The sequence below is a fragment of the Lissotriton vulgaris genome, chromosome 5, assembly GCF_964263255.1.
Source record: "Lissotriton vulgaris chromosome 5, aLisVul1.2, whole genome shotgun sequence".
NCBI classification, from domain to species: Eukaryota; Metazoa; Chordata; class Amphibia; order Caudata; family Salamandridae; genus Lissotriton; species Lissotriton vulgaris.
In genome coordinates this window covers 181,078,749-181,094,913 of record NC_141693.1, presented here as the reverse complement: position 1 = coordinate 181,094,913, position 16,165 = coordinate 181,078,749, and the positions used below count along the sequence as shown (strand labels likewise).

The following is a 16,165-nucleotide window of genomic DNA, read 5'->3' as shown; positions in this document are numbered from 1 at the left end:
CCTCACAAAGCTAAGTGAAGTCACACTATACATGACCTTCCACCCTCTCTTGTGTTTTTTTTAAGGAATCAAGGTCTCACCCAGAGTTCACAGTCTTCACCCCTGACCTGCAGTGCTCCTGTTCAACAGTGGTTTATAGACATAGTTCTGCCAAAATTCCTCTGTACAGGCTTCCAGCCCATTGTGTTGCTGTGTACTGAAGCTTTCCCTGGACACAGTTGTATTGCAACAATGGAACGCCCCAGGCATCTACTCAACATGTAGTATTTCAGTGCTAACTTTTAAAAAGAAAAAGGCTTGGTAAAGTTGAGCTGAACTTACCACCAACATGGCGCCCAGCGCTGTGCTCTCCCACGGAAGAGGTTATCGGTAGAGAGTCTGTGTCCCTTTGGTCACTCAGGTCAAAGCTTCTCTTGCGTGTTGGGCTGGCGAGTTCCGGCTTCTCAAAGCTGAAGGCTCGGCTCAGACCTGAAGTGGAATGTGGATAATAGACACCCTGCTCCTCCGTGCCCATGATGCCGTTGTCATCCAGGGGGAAAACCTTCCTTTCCTCCAGGCCCAGTATGTTGTCGTCACTGTCCAAGACAAAGGCCTCGTCGCCATCCGCCCCCTCGAGATCTTGCTCTTCTAGCCTGAGGACTCCGTTGTCATTGAGGTACTTCTCGAAGTCTTGCTCCTCCCCATTGCTCTCTTCTTCCTCCTCCTCCTCCTCCTCCTCTTCCTCATTTTCCTCCCACTCCTGCTGCCCAGGGCCCATGCCTTCCTCAGTCTGCTGCACCCAGAAGGGTGAGCCAGCCATGATCCACTGCCCCTAGCATCAATTTCTGCAACAACCCATGGCGTGGTCTTGGATGGGAAAGCTCTAGGACACACACTGGCTCACTTGTGTGGCTTCATTGTCCCGCCTCCAGGAAGACGCGCGGCTACCGAAGAAGTCGGGCACATCGCGGACAGGTACACATCAACATGAAGACTTGTCGCTGCCTGCCAGGGGAGCAAGAAAAATAATGAAAGTTAGCATTAAATTTAGCAGGCATTAACCAAACACACAAATGGTACAGAATCATGGAACTCAGGCAGGTTTGGAGTCACAAAACATCCCCCCTTAACCTTCAAGGATGAACGCCGCCCTTCATACACCATTTAATTCCATTCTACACTGATCCATCCAGGACACACTTAGCTCTCATGTGTGCACTGGTCCTCCTATCATAAACAATGATGTGTGAGCATGCCACGCAACTTGTTGTGACTTGTGTGCAGTGCCGCAGCAATGACGTCAAGGGCCCTGGTGCAAGCAAGGAGAATGGCCCACTTCACTATTGTGGGGTTAGTACAAAACAGCAAATGTAAGGTCTCAATGGCACCCCGGGGGTTCTGGGCCCTGGTGCACTGCACCTGCTGCACCTATAGTAGCTATGTCCCTGCTTGTGTGTACAACAAAGGTCAAAGCTTACAAGTGATCACATCCTACTTAGGTCTTACATAGTCACCAGATCGACAAAACGGGAACTGCTGACTTGGGAATTAGTAAAAGCTCAGTGCTTAATTTGTGCAGAAGGTTGCATGCGGAGATGAATAAACAAACAGGAAGTGTCGTGAGGAGAAAGAACGAGGCATCACCGCTGGGCTTCCTGGGTATTCGGCAATCCTTCGGCTGCGCCGGCACTTATTGTCGACTGCGTCACTATGTCCCGCGGTGCAGCTCCCGTGAGTGGGACAGAGGCGACAGTAACAGTGTGAGCGGGCTGACTCTTTGCTCGGTGGTGGCTCGTGCAAAGAGAGCACGTGTCGTGTAGTATTATGAGATGGGGTTGAACAGGAAATTCATTTAAAGACATGAGGTGCAAAAAGGGCAAAGTGCGCCTAGCGATAAAAGCTGTATGTTTCGAGTCGCTTTGCAATCATTCCATAGTGGTTGCGTTGAGCTGGGTGATGCAGGAAGGCCCGCCTAGCGGTCCCTCGCACAATGACAAAGCACACACACTCTGCCCTCCCAGTAAATGTACTTTCTGATAAATACTTCGGTACGTGTTTTCAGTTGGGTATGCTGAGATCATGTTTGTCGGATTTCACCAGGAATTTTAAATGCACTGACAAAAACACACACCGACTCTCCCTTTTCTGTTTTAAACGTCCTAAAAAATGTTGGTTATTACAAAATATTGTCTTTCTCTCTTAGTAAGCCACCAATGTGTATTCCTCTCCCTCTGATGAACGCCGATTGGCGAATAATGTATTTTCACATTATATTCCAGACTGATTGTTGGAAAATCTGACGCTCCCGCCCCCTGAATCTTACGGACCAAGCTAGGCCCCTGCTCGCATCCGGATACTGAACCACAAAACATACATGGCCGACACCCCCTCCCAGGGGAAGATGTAGCACACTGGTAACATGTTTAGAATAAAAGGTGCACACTTTTAATTCCAATCAACTCATCAAGTTAGAGGCATTGGACAATCATCTGATTTGGCGACCTAGGTTAAGATCATCGGATTGGTTGGAAGCTTTAGGAATCTTTAACCATTTTTTGGGAGTAGTTAGTAGTGAAGGACACCTGCCACACCTCATACATGTCAAGAAAAGAAAACGTGTAGATTTCATTTTGGCTATTAAAAACAATGAACACTTTGTAGTTGGAGCTCCAAGGGGCCCTGTAGTTCTTGTTTCCTGGTCTGCTGCATTATGTTGAGGGATACCGTCTGAGGAAGGGTCTGATAGTCACTAGGTTTCAAAGTCAAGTTTATTTGCATAGTTAATTATAACCATTGCATTCCAATAACAAGCATTTGCAATGCAACAGGTCTCGCATTTACGCCAGTTTGAGCTATCGGCATTGTAAATTACAATGCCTTTTATTTATGTTTTTGTTTTTGAAGCATAAATAAAATGCATTGTCATTTACAATGCCAATAGCTCAAACTCGTGTAAATGCGAGACCGATTGCATTGCAAATGCTGGTTATATACTTCTCAATATGGGATTATTTGGTATGCTAAAGCTGGAGGTGTGAGCAGATCATATAGCCTGCACAAAATATGATGAGACTGTGATGAATGGCGATTCAATTGACATGTACGTAAGTTTGGTAAGTATTGCACGTAAAAAAGAAACACGCCTTTCAGCTAAATGAAAACTTTGAAACCGATTTACCGACATCAACTAGATGTCAAACTACAAAAAGCAAGTGTTTTCCAAATGCCCCAAAATGTAGTTGTCATTTAAAAAACGTACAGACATATAGCGCTATGATTGTTTTGTGACCTGAACACACAGCGAGATGTTTGAGTGAACGGTGAAACATGCTATTCAGACACAAGAGAGGCATGGGCCGGTCTACTTTATCGTTATCAAAAGGCAAACGTCCTGTTTATTCACAGTCTTGTGAAGGCCTGGTGCGTTCTCAAATAATAAGATATTTCTCACAGGGAGGCCACGGAGGTGTGACAAGCTTATACAGTACATATAAAGGGGGTTTAAAACAAAAAAGCAATTGGGATTGGGTGGGACACCCCTGTGCAGACACCTCGTTGTGGTCTGCAGCCAGGACAGGTGACAGGGGCTTCTAAGCACTGTGAAAAGGATCAGACCGGAACACAAAAAGACAGAAGCCAGGATTCACCTGGTTAGTGATGACGCGCTGCTGTACTGCCTTCTGATTGGAGGGATCCGTCTCAGCTTGGGCGGGCTGAGCTCAGATCTCTTTTAGTTTTCATTAGAGCAGTTTTATTTAATGCGAAACCGACCAGAGGGAGCGCTTTACACGAGCACCAGTTACATAACACAGGGACGCATTCATATTGTGAACAAGGGAAGGTGAAGCGATTTGCCTGGAATCACAGGGTGCTGAGCCAAAGCCGGGACTCAAGTCTGATTGCCTAGTTCCAAAGTCTTTCATGTGACTCGTCAGTTTCAGCAAGTTTGCAGTGTCTCCATGTGGGGGTACGCCTTCTGCATCTCACAAATTGGCCTAAATAAACGAAGGTCCAACGTTCAACAGAACAAATTAGTTTGTGTTGGAAGGAATCAATCAAAGTATCCATCGAACTTTGAAATATCGATTACTCAGATTATTGAGTTCACAATTAAGAAGTTTATCCACACCTTCTTTCCTGAAGTTAAAAAGGAAGATTTTGAATATGGGGTCAGAGCAACAAATGAATTGTTTTGTCCTGAAGAAGGTCTGAAAAAGTTGCACCACAATAGACCGAAACGTCAACCCCAAAGTCCATTATCTCACCCGCTTTTCATTATAACAAGTGATATTTATTTTTTTAAATAGGAGTAATTTGTTTTTTATGTGCATTGGTTTGGACTTTCTATTCAAATGATTTATAGGAATAAGCCTGTATCTTTCTTGTTCATTTAAATCATGATTAATGTTCTTTATTTACATGTACTCTACAAAAATTAATATAAAAATTCAATATTTTTGATAAACAACTTTCCCGTGTTGCTTTTTCTCATGTCTCCAATGTCTATTCAAGTAGCTTTATAATTTATATTTCAGCTATCAATTAAGTTGACACAGACGTACAAGGGTATTCAAAAACGGTCTGTCTTTTGCAATAATTTATCTATAAACAAAATCCCTTGCTGGCATTCTTCTAAATTTACTTAATCTGCCCAAGCCCGCAAGGGTATACTGGGCACTGAGTCTGAGCACAGACAGCGCTCACCACAGCAAGAGAAAAAAAAAGCATAAGCTTGTGTGTGCGCACCTGAACAAAAAAATACCGGGAAACAAAGCGCCGCGAAAAGATCAACACTGTACAGCGGCACAACGAGATGAATATCTTATAGTGCACCTGCGGACAACCCCATCATCTCTTTCAACCCTTTGCAATAGATACTCACTAGGTTTAAAATATTTAATTTAGAAATTCAGACAATAAACGAACAAAGCATAGCAGTGTGCAAAGAACATCTAAAGTGTACTGAGCCAACCTACTAACCTACTGTGACCCGTTAGGAATCCTTCAATCGCACAAAGCACACATGACGTAAGACATTACTAACCTTTGAAGCGTAGATACTCTGGAGGTTACTTATACTCTGGAGTCTCAGCGTACTCGCTGAGAGAGTCCACAGCGCCAAGGGAGCCACTCACAGTTGGGGTATGGTATGGCGCCCCTTGCCATAGCACTCCTACTTCCCTTTTTGGGGTAGGACCCAGTAGGTAACATCTAACTATGTAGCTATGCTCTAATAACTGTGTAACCTTTGTAACAATGTAACCTGTAACTATGGTTTGATGCTCATGGAAAGCGCTCTGATACCTCCGGGTCTAGCCAGCGCTATATAAAACCTTTCAAATAAAAGAAATAAAATAAATAAAGAACAAATGACAACATGCTAGGAAGCTTTAAAGTGCACAGAGCACGCACAATAGAACTGCTTACGAATCTTCAGGGAGTAAAAGCACACACAGCAAAAGAATCCTAAAGTGCTCAGTTCAAACACGCCATACAGGATAACCGACGACAGTATAAAACAGGGTATAACAACGTTTTTCTCAAGACCTATACTTAACATCTTTCGGAGAACAATTCTGGTACGATTGAAGAAATACAAATGCAGATATTTTAAAAACCAACGTTTTACCAAACGGGTACTTGTAGGTACCCGGAGACTAGTGGAGATATCTCTGCCCCATAATTGATGTCGTCTTTTAAAATGCTAGTGCAACCTTTCCTGGAAATGTGAATCTCCGCAAAAATCGAAAGTGAAACTATCTGGAAGTACATTTAAATAAGGCAGACATGACATAAGACACAGCAAGTGTCTCTGGAATCTAAAATCAAATCCCGGGCTTGTAGGAAGACAGGAGTGTGCACATGGACTGACAGGCGGGTCTTAATTTTAGGCAGCAGTAGCAGGGCACTAGTTCAGAGACACTTTTCTTTGTGTATGGTATCAGGCTCAATAGTGCTTGCACCCTGAAGCTAGGGCTTGGCTGCCTCTAGGAGCCCGGGAGGGGTGTGGCACACACTGCTCATGCAATGAATGCGGAAGTAGTAAAATGCATGCTATTACAAGATTGCACATACATGTCTCATGGTCATGGCAGCCAGTCAGTCTTCAGGGCTACAGAGCGCACTCACGAGTGTACAGGAGGAGGAAGTACATTTGCCTTTTAGAGGCTGCATAATGGGTACTGTTCATGGCACCATCTGGATCACTATCTATAGCGTTATGGCCCTGAGCGATGGAGGGAGAAATGGTGGAGAGATCTTCTCGGAGGGGCTTAAAATCATCACATATCTGATTGTCATTGTGAGCTATCAAGAAGTGGTCATAGTATGTGGTTGTTGGGACCTCCAGTGGTGGCCTACATTAAACTCCTCTGTTGGCCAGTAAATGTGGAAGATACCCTTAGCCATGCTATGCCTGTGCCATTGGTGAAGGGTGGTTTACTGCTGTGGGCTGGCACAGTACTGGGTATTGGACATGACCCACAGCAGCTTTGTAATATGTGTGTGTTATGTTATGTTAACAGTTTTTTGTAAAGCGCACGGACACCCAGGGGCTTCATGGCGCTGACCAACAGAACAGAACATCCTGATGAAAAAGTGGAGGGCCTAAGCTGATGAAAAGAGCCAGGTCTTAAGCTGTTTCCTGAATGCCAAAAGGTCGGAGCAGGAACGCAATTCCAGTGGGAGAGAATTCCAAAGTCTGGATGCAAGAGTAGCGAACCTGCGACCGCCTTGACGTTGTAGTTTGAAGATTGGTGTTAACAGAAGATGAAGATTAGCAGAACGAAGATTGCGGGAAGGGGCGTACCCGGGCAAAAGGATGTTAATAAATTGAGGGCTACGGACGTGGAGGGATTTGAAAACCATACAGGCTGCTTTGAATTTTACTCGCTGGCCAACAGGGAGCCAGTGGAGTTGTTTCAGCAGAGGCCCAGCAGACTGCCAGCGGGGCTGCCGATGGATCAACCTGGCAGCCTGATTCTGAGCCAGTTGAAGACATTTACCCAGATAGAGAGGGAGGCCCAAATAGATGGCATTGGCATAGTCCAGGTGGGATAGCACAAGCCCTATCACTACCTGGATCAGGGCCGATTGGGTTAACATCCGACTGATCTTCCTTATTCTACGGTACTGGTAGAAGCAGGAGGATACCACCGAGCTCACCTGGGCCTTCAGTGAAAGTTCACTGTCAATAATTACTCCCAAGCTCTTAACTGAGGAAGAGGGGGTGGGCGGGAGGCCTAATTCAGGGGACCAATAATGTGGACCCTAGAATATTTTGCTATTGCCGTTGAGAATGATTTCTGTTTTTCCCGGATTCAATTTTAGATGGTTCGAATCCATCCAATGACAGATGTGTAACATAGTCTCTTGGAATTCCTTAACAGAGGCGGTAGAGCCATCCACAGTGAAAATAAGCTGTAGGTCGTCCGCATAATTAAATGTGGAGACCTTAAACTTCCTCAACGATTGAATGAGAGGGACTAAATAAAGGTTGAACAAAAGAGGGGATAGGGAGGACCCTTGAGGGACCCCACAAGTGATTGGGAGTTTAGTGGCAGTGAAAGGGGCGAGGCGGACCGCTTGAGTGCATCATCTTAAAATGAACCCAGAAAGTGGATTTTCTTCTACTCTTCTCCTTCACAGTGTCACCCTGGATGCAAGTGTAGGTGGCTGCAACTAATCTGTTAACTGCAAACCATCTACAGCAAAAACCACTAAAGTAACCTAGTTTCTTTTAGACAGAAACCCGACTCTGCCGCTCTAATTAATGCTTTAGCAAAAAAAAATGGCCAATACCAAACCTAGCTGCAAGGAAATTTAAGACCCTTGCCCATGGACATGTCCCTCTAACAGTTGTTCAATCACTAGTCCTTTCAAGGCTCGATTACAGCAGCTAACTTATACACCCAAAAACCACCCGCTTCGTTTTATAAGAGCATGAATGCTGCAGCACTCCTACTAACTGGCTCAGATCAGACCAGTCACCTCAATGCTGATCTCTCTAAGTTGGCTTCCTGTAGACATAACATGCCTATTCAAGGTGACCTGAATATATCATACCACTATAAATGACAAAGAAGCAAACTACCTGCTGCACAAATCAGTCCTATCAGGAAGTTCCCACTCACTAGAAGCACAGACAGGCTCCTTCTAGAAGCTCCTTTCTTCACAAGAAGCAAAAACTGAAGCAAGTTTTCTCAGAGAATGCCCTCAATATCAGGAACAACATCCCGTTCACTGCCAGGAATGAGGGCACACCTCAAGCTCTGCTCCTCTGACATCACGTACAGCTGTGACCAGACACAAGATACCCTTGAATGTCAAGTGTTCGATTATTTAGTACGTTCTGAACTGGGACTAAAGCAGACATGCTCTGGGAACTACTTTGTAAAGGGTGAATCTGACCTCCATTTACCACACTCCTCGAGTCCCAGTTGTCTGACAGGACAAAAATATCAAGGACAAGAATATCTAGAAGGTAAGATCAAAAAGGTAAGAAAAGTCACTGTTCTTAACTCCGCACCTTGAAGATATAGAGATATATATATATATATATATCGAAACAATACCCTTGCTCTATAAAGGAGCTGCCTTCCACCTAAACTTGGGAACTACCCAGAGATCTATCATATATATATATATATATATATATATATATATATATATATATATATATATATATATATATATATAAATATAAACATTTTTTACCTCCAGGATGCTGTCCATTGACAACCCAACTACGCAGTGTCATATTCTTTGTGTCCCCATATAAAGAGTGAAGTTGACCTTGTGGTCTTTTTCTCCCCCTATAAAACTGCGAAAAAATAAACAGAAAGGATTGGAGTGGGTAATTCATGGGTACCATGCCAGCGCAGGCCTGCCTATAGATGTTATCGATGGAGCCAGCATGATTATATGGAAGACACAAGCACAGTAAAATAGACTGCTCGAGCCTGAAAAACTGAGTTCAGAGACATCTTAGTAATGGGAATAATATTCGCCTTTCCAGGAAGCGATAGAGTCGTTTTCATTTTTTTTCAGGAGATTTGATGTGTTTGCATGTATTTCAAGGCAGACTGTTTTGAAGGTCAACATCAGAGCGAGTGATAATCCCCATCTACCAAATGGGCCCGGGTATCATGTGACACCTTCGGTCAGCCACGCCAGTACTTTCAATGTTAAAACTAAACTACAGGTTCCAGAATGCAAATTGCCTTTGGATAAAAGGTCTGAAACTTCGAGTTATATCAGATGGTAGCCATTGTGGCACTATATCGGGAGTTCATGGAGACTCTAGCTTTCCAGTACAGAAACATTTTCAACTAGTGACCCCTGGTGTAATATTGAGTCAAACTAATGCACTCAGGGAAAAAAAATACATATTAAAAGGCAATAAGCCAAAAAAGTAAAGATCAAAAAATATTTTTTTTAAAACCTCTTGTTCACATGTCCTATCACATACAAAACTAACTTTCGCGAAAGTGAACAGGTGAAAAACGAGATGTTAAAACCTCTCCTAATGTTTCACTGCATACACTGTAGTTAACATTTCAACAGTCTGGTGATAGAAACCAATAACTCTGAGCCGATTATCAGCCAATATGGGCATAAAGACAGCCTTACCATCTGCCAGCATTAGAGCAGGCTATATCTGAAATTACAAATTGAATTGTGTCTGTACTAGGTAGTGCTGCAGTCCGGTACTGTTTTCGAGCGCTTAAAGTCAAATGAGGCGAATCAAGTGTTTCTTAAAATGTTCATTTGGATCCGCGGATGACTCAGCGGATCCATTAAGAAAACCGGACGCATTTTTCCATAAAAATGTTTTGAAAGTGATTCACAGCACAAAGTGGGGTTCTGTGATTGCCTCCTTCCGGGACTGAATAGGATAAGCATCAAACCCTCAGCCCAAAGTCCCTCCAAACGTCCCTCTTCAAGGGGCACCGCCATGACCCACAGATGGAAAAGTTGTCGTTTTATGCATTTTTCTTCTTTCCACTTCGTAAAAATCAATTCTGTTGTCTCCCTGTGTTTCAAATGGGAATTTGACGCTGTTCGTTTCTAGCCAAATCATCCCTTTTTCAAACCTGGATATGATTGAACCCCAAGCCCTTCGAAACCTAGTTCTGCCCCCTAAAATCTGCCCCACCTCCCTGTTCTACCCCCAAACTCACCTCCAACCTCCCCGGGATCAGGCCTGCTGCCACCATCAGCATCAGCTGCAGTGAAGCCGTTGCCACGGCAACCACAAACTAAACACAAGCTCGGGCTGCGCTGCTGCAGGCGCGGCCCGGGCCAATGGACGCAGCTCTGAGGGCTGAACAGGCCTCTGCCAATGGCAACGGGTGGGTCTATGTGCGGGCCGCAGGGGCTTTTTTTGGGGTGCTGGCTGCCCATGGTATGGTAGAAAAGACGGTCAATAACAGAAGCTGACGCAATCCGTTCGTAGAGCAGCCGTTTCCGCGGAGGAAAGTCAGAGGACGCTGTGTCATGCCAGATGTGTTTATGCCTCAGCAGCACCCACCCAATTTCAAAGCCGCTGCCACCCAATGACATGGAAGGCGGTCCCAGCCTCTACCATCCCATGGCGTGTATTTGTGCCAGCAGGGGATGTGGGTGAGGACAGCGCTCCAGTCATAATAGCCTTGGCCCAGGGGTTGTGAAGAGAAGTTCGCTCTCTAATCAAACGTCTGTCAAGAAGAGAAGCTTGCCTCTCTTGTCACACATCTATCAGGAGCGAGCAGGGGCTGTGAAGAGGAGCTCAGCTCTCTTGCCATATCTGTCTGTGCCTGGGGAGAGCAAGGGTTGTGAAGAGAAGCTTGGCTCTCTTGTCATATGTCTGGAGACCGCAGAGACAGCTGTGAAGAGAAGCTCAACTCTCTTGTCCTGCATCTGTCAGGAGAGAGCAGAGTCTGTGAAGAGAAGCTCAACTCCCTTGTCATACATCTGTATGGAGACCACAGAGACAGCTGTGAAGAGAAGCTTAGCTCTCTTGTCAAATCTGTCAGGAGAGAGCAGAGGCTGTGAAGAGAAGCTCAGCTCTCTTGCCATATCTGTCTGGGCCTGGGGAGAGCAAGGGTTGTGAAGAGAAGCTTGGCTCTCTTGTCATATGTCTGGAGACCGCAGAGACAGCTGTGAAGAGAAGCTCAGCTCTCTTGCCATATCTGTCTGGGGAGAGCAGGGGCTGTGAAGAGAAGCTTGGCTCTCTTGTCATATCTTTATGGAGACCACAGAGACAGCTGTGAAGAGAAGCTTAGCTCTCTTGTCACATCTGTCAGGAGAGAGCAGAGGCTGTGAAGAGAAGCTCTGCTCTCTTGTCACATCTGTCAGGAGAGAGCAGAGGCTGTGAAGAGAAGCTCAGCTCTCTTGCCATATCTGTCTGGGGAGACCAGGGGATGTGAAGAGATGCTCGGCTCTCTTGCCATATCTGTCTGGGGAGAGCAGGGGCTGTGAAGAGAAGATTGGCTCTCTTGTCATATCTTTATGGAGACTGCAGAGACAGCTGTGAAGAGAAGCTCAGCTCTCTTGTCCTACATTGGTCAGGAGAGAGCAGAGGCTGTGAAGAGAAGCTCAGCTCTCTTGTCACGTCTGTCAGGAGAGAGCAGAGACTGAAGAGAAGCTCAGCTCTCTTGTCATATCTGTATGGAGACTGCAGAGACAGCTGTGAAGAGAAGCTCAAATCTCTTGTCCTACATCTGTCAGGAGAGAGCAGAGGCTGTGAAGAGAAGCTCGACTCCCTTGTCACGTCTGTCAGGAGAGAGCAGAGACTGAAGAGAAGCTCAGCTCTCTTGTCATATCTGTATGGAGACAGCAGAGGCTGAGAAGATAAGTTCAGCTCTCTTGTCATATCTGTCAGGAGACAGCAGAGACAGCTTTGAAGAGAAGCTCAGCTCTCTTACCATATCTGTCTGGGGAGAGCAGGGGCTGTGAAGAGAAGCTCAGCTCTCTTACCATATCTGTATGGAGACCGCAGAGACAGCTGAGAAGAGAATCTGAGCTCTCGTCTCATGTCTGTCAGGAGACAGCAGAGGCTGTGAAGAGAAGCTCAGCTCTCTTGTCATATCTGTATGGAGACAGCTGTGAAGAGAAGCTCAGCTCTCTTGTCATATCTGTATGGAGACAGCTGTGAAGAGAAGCTCAGCTCTCTTGTCATATCTGTATGGAGACAGCTGTGAAGAGAAGCTCAGCTCTCTTGTCATATCTGTATGGAGACCGTAGAGACAGCTGAGAAGAGACGCTCAGCTCCCCTGTCATATCTGTCAGGAAATCTCTCTTGCCATCTCTGTCAGGAGAATGCAGGGGAAGTGAAGAGGAGTTCAACTCTCTTGTCATACAACTGTCAGGAGACAGCAGAGGCTGAGAAGATAAGCTCGGCTCTCTTGTCATATCTGCATGGAGACCGTAGAGACAGCTGAGAAGAGAAGTTGAGCTCTCGTGTCATGTCTGTCAGGAGACAGCAGAGGCTGTGAAGAGAAACTTAGTTATTTTGTCATATCTGTATGCAGACAGCAGAGGTTGAGAACAGAAGCTCGGCTCTCTTGTCCTCGATCTGCAGGAGACAGCAGAGGCTGAGAAGATAAGTTCAGCTCTCTTGTCAACCATCTATATGAAAGGGAAGCTCGGCTCTCTTGTCCTAGGTCTGTCAGGAGAGAGCAGAGTCTGTGAAGAGAAGCTCAGCTCCTGTGTCACATCTGTCAGGAAGAGAAGCTCAGCTCTAATGTCATACATCTTTCTGGCGATAGCAGAGGCAGTGAAGAGAACCTAAGCTCTCTTGTCATACATCTGTATGGAAGAGGACCTCAGCTCTGTTGTCATATTTATCAGGAGACAGCAGAGGCTGTGAAGAGGACCTCAGCTCTCTTGTCACATCTGTCAGGAGACAGCAGAGGCTGTGAAGAGGACCTCAGCTCTGTTGTCATATTTATCAGGAGAGAGCAGAGACTGTGAAGAGAAGCTCAGCTACTCTGTCACATCTGTCAGGAGCGAGCAGAGGCTGTGAAGAGAACCTCTGCTCTCTTGTCATATCTGTATGGAGACCGCAGAGACAGCTGTGAAGAGAAGCTCAGCTCTCTAGCCATATCTGTGTGGGGAGAGCAGGGGATTTGAAGAGGAGTTCAACTCTCTTGTCACACATCTGTCAGGAGAGAGCAAAACTGTGAAGAGAAGGTCAACTCACTTGTCACATTTGTGAGGAGACAGCAGAGGCTGTGAAGAGGACCTCAGCTCTCTTGTCACATCTGTCAGGAGAGAGCAGAGACTGAAGAGAAGCTCAGCTCTCTTGTCACATCTGTCAGGAGACAGCAGAGGCTGTGAAGAGGACCTCAGCTCTGTTGTCATATTTATCAGGAGAGAGCAGAGACTGTGAAGAGAAGCTCAGCTACTCTGTCACATCTGTCAGGAGAGAGCAGAGGCTGAAGAGAAGCTCAGCTACTGTGTCACATCTGTCAGGAGGAGAAGCTCAGCTCTAATGTCATACATCTTTCTGGCGATAGCAGAGGCAGTGAAGAGAACCTAGGCTCTCTCGTCATACATCTGTATGGAAGAGAAGCTCGGCTCTTTTGTCATATCTTTCAGGAGAGAGCAGAGGCTCTGAGGAGAAGCTCGGCTCCCTTGTTACATCTGTCAGAAAGAGAAGGGAAGCTCTTTTGTCATATATCTTTTTGGAGATCGCAGCGACTGTGAAGAGAACCTCGGCTCTCTTGTCATACATCTCTATGGAAGAGAAGCTCCGATCTCTTGTTACACATCTGTATGGAAAAGAAGGTCAGCTCTCTAGTCACACATCTGTCAGGAGAGAGCAGAGTCTGTGAAGGGAAGTTGTCTTGTCATTTCTATCAGGAGAGAACAGGGGCTGTGAAGAGAAGCTCAGCTCTCTTGTCATATCTGTCAGGAGATCTCAGAGGTTGTAAAAAGATGACCCGCTTGGACACTGCTCCTATGGCTAGGACACTGATACACGGACCATGCTTTTACATGGCTACTTTGACTCAGACACTCGGTCTTGATCTACAGTCCGTGCTGTCACGTGGCTCGTGTGACTGGAACACTTGTCCTGATCCACAGTCCATGGTCTCCCTTGGCAAACATGCCAGGAGAGTTAGCCTTTTCTCCACCAAATGTACTCTCCATTGACCAGTGTGTGTGACGGGGGGGGATAGTTCTCCACAGTCCATGCTGCCACAAGGCATGTATGACTGGGGCACTCTCACCGGTTACACATTCCATGCAATGACAGGGCTTGTATGACCGGGGCACTCTCTCCTGATCCACAGTCCATGCTGTCACAAGGCACGTATGACTGGGGCACTCTCTCCTGATCCACAGTCCATGCTGTCACAAGGCACGTATGACTGGGGCACTCTCTCCTGATCCACAGTCCATGCGGTCACATGGCTTGTATGACCGGGGCACTCTCTCCTGATCCACAGTCCATGCTGTCACAAGGCACGTATGACTGGGGCACTCTCTCCAGATCCACAGTCCATGCTGTCACATGGCTCGTATGACCAGGGCACTCTCTCCTCATCCACAGTCCATGCCGTTACAGGGTTGTATGACTGGGGCAATCTGTCCTGATCCACAGTCCATGCTGTCATGAGGATTATATGGCTGGGGCACTCTCACCAGATCCACAGTCCGTGCTGTCACAGGGCTCGTATGACTGGGGCACTCTCACCAGATCCACAGTCCATGCTGTCACTTGGCTTGTATGACTAGGGCACTCTGTCCTGATACACAGTCCATGGTGTGACAGGGCTTGTATGACCGGGGCACTCTCTCCTCATCCACAGTCCATGGTGTGACAGGGCTTGTATGACCGGGGCACTCTCTCCTCGTCCACAGTCCATGCCGTCACTGGGTTGTATGACCGGGGCACTCTCTCCTGATCCACAGTCCATGCTGTCGCAGGGCTTGTGTGACCGGGGCACTCTCTCCTGATCCACAGTCCATGCTGTCACAGGGCTCGTATGACTGGGGCACTCTCACCAGATCCACGGTCCATGCTGTCACTTGGCTCGTATGACTGGGGCACTCTCTCCTGATCCACACAGTCCATGCTGTCACAGGGTTGTATGACTGGGGCACTCTCTCCTGATCCACAGTCCATGCCATCACAGGGTTGTATGACCGGGGCACTCTCTCCTGATCCACAGTCCATGCTGTCACAGGGCTTGTGTGACCGGGGCACTCTCTCCTGATCCACAGTCCATGCTGTCGCAGGGCTTGTGTGACCGGGGCACTCTCTCCTGATCCACAGTCCATGCTGTCACAGGGCTCGTATGACTGGGGCACTCTCACCAGATCCACGGTCCATGCTGTCACTTGGCTCGTATGACTGGGGCACTCTCTCCTGATCCACAGTCCATGCTGTCACAGGGTTGTATGACCGGGGGACTTTCTCCTGATCCACAGTCCATGCTGTCACAGGGTTGTATGACCGGGGCACTCTCTCCTGATCCACAGTCCATGCGGTCACAGGGCTTGTATGACTGGGGCACACTCTCCTGATCCACAGTCCATGCTGTCACAGGGCTTGTATGACTGGGGCACACTCTCCTGATCCACAGTCCATGCTGTCACAGGGCTTGTATGACCGGGGCACTCTCTCCTGATCCACAGTCCATGCTGTCACAGGGCTCGTATGACTGGGGCACTCTCTCCTGATCCACAGTCCATGCTGTCACAGGGTTGTATGACCGGGGCACTCTCTCCTGATCCACAGTCCATGCTGTCACAGGGCTTGTGTGACCGGGGCACTCTCTCCTGATCCACAGTCCATGCCGTCACAGGGTTGTATGACCGGGGCACTCTCTCCTCATCCACAGTCCGTGCTGTCACAGGGCTTGTCCCAGTGTTGGAGTGGCCTGTCAGGAAGTGCCAGATGGGCCAGCTTGAAAGGCCAGAGCGGGGGACAGTGTTTTTGGTTCCCTAGGGCGTGAGGTGACAGAAAACATCACACTCGCCTTTCAAAACTAGCCCACCTGGCACTGCCAGACTGCCAAAAATGCCAGGGCATCATCAGACGGACACATGAGAGGAAAGCTTAGTACTTCTACGTGGCCTTTGCAAGCCAACAACTGATCAATGACACGAGAACTGAGCCCCTTCCCACAACCCCCGGTGCTGTATGGCTTTTATAAGCGGAACGTTCCATTACGTGGCAGATAAATGACAGGGG

The 16,165-nt window shown here is 47.1% G+C and overlaps 1 protein-coding gene across 6 annotated transcripts in view; it reads right to left on the bottom strand.

Annotated features, from left to right (window-relative positions):
• AKNA (AT-hook transcription factor) overlaps window positions 1-16,165 on the bottom strand; it is a 282,106-nt gene that overhangs the window by 224,124 nt on the left and 41,817 nt on the right. For all 6 annotated transcript variants that reach the window (XM_086921106.1, XM_086921112.1, XM_086921108.1 and 3 more), the window contains exon 2: window positions 322-984. In XM_086921106.1, the coding sequence (XP_086777232.1) occupies window positions 322-799 (478 nt within the window). In that variant the 5' untranslated portion in view covers window positions 800-984. The remainder of the gene's footprint in view (window positions 1-321; window positions 985-16,165) is intronic.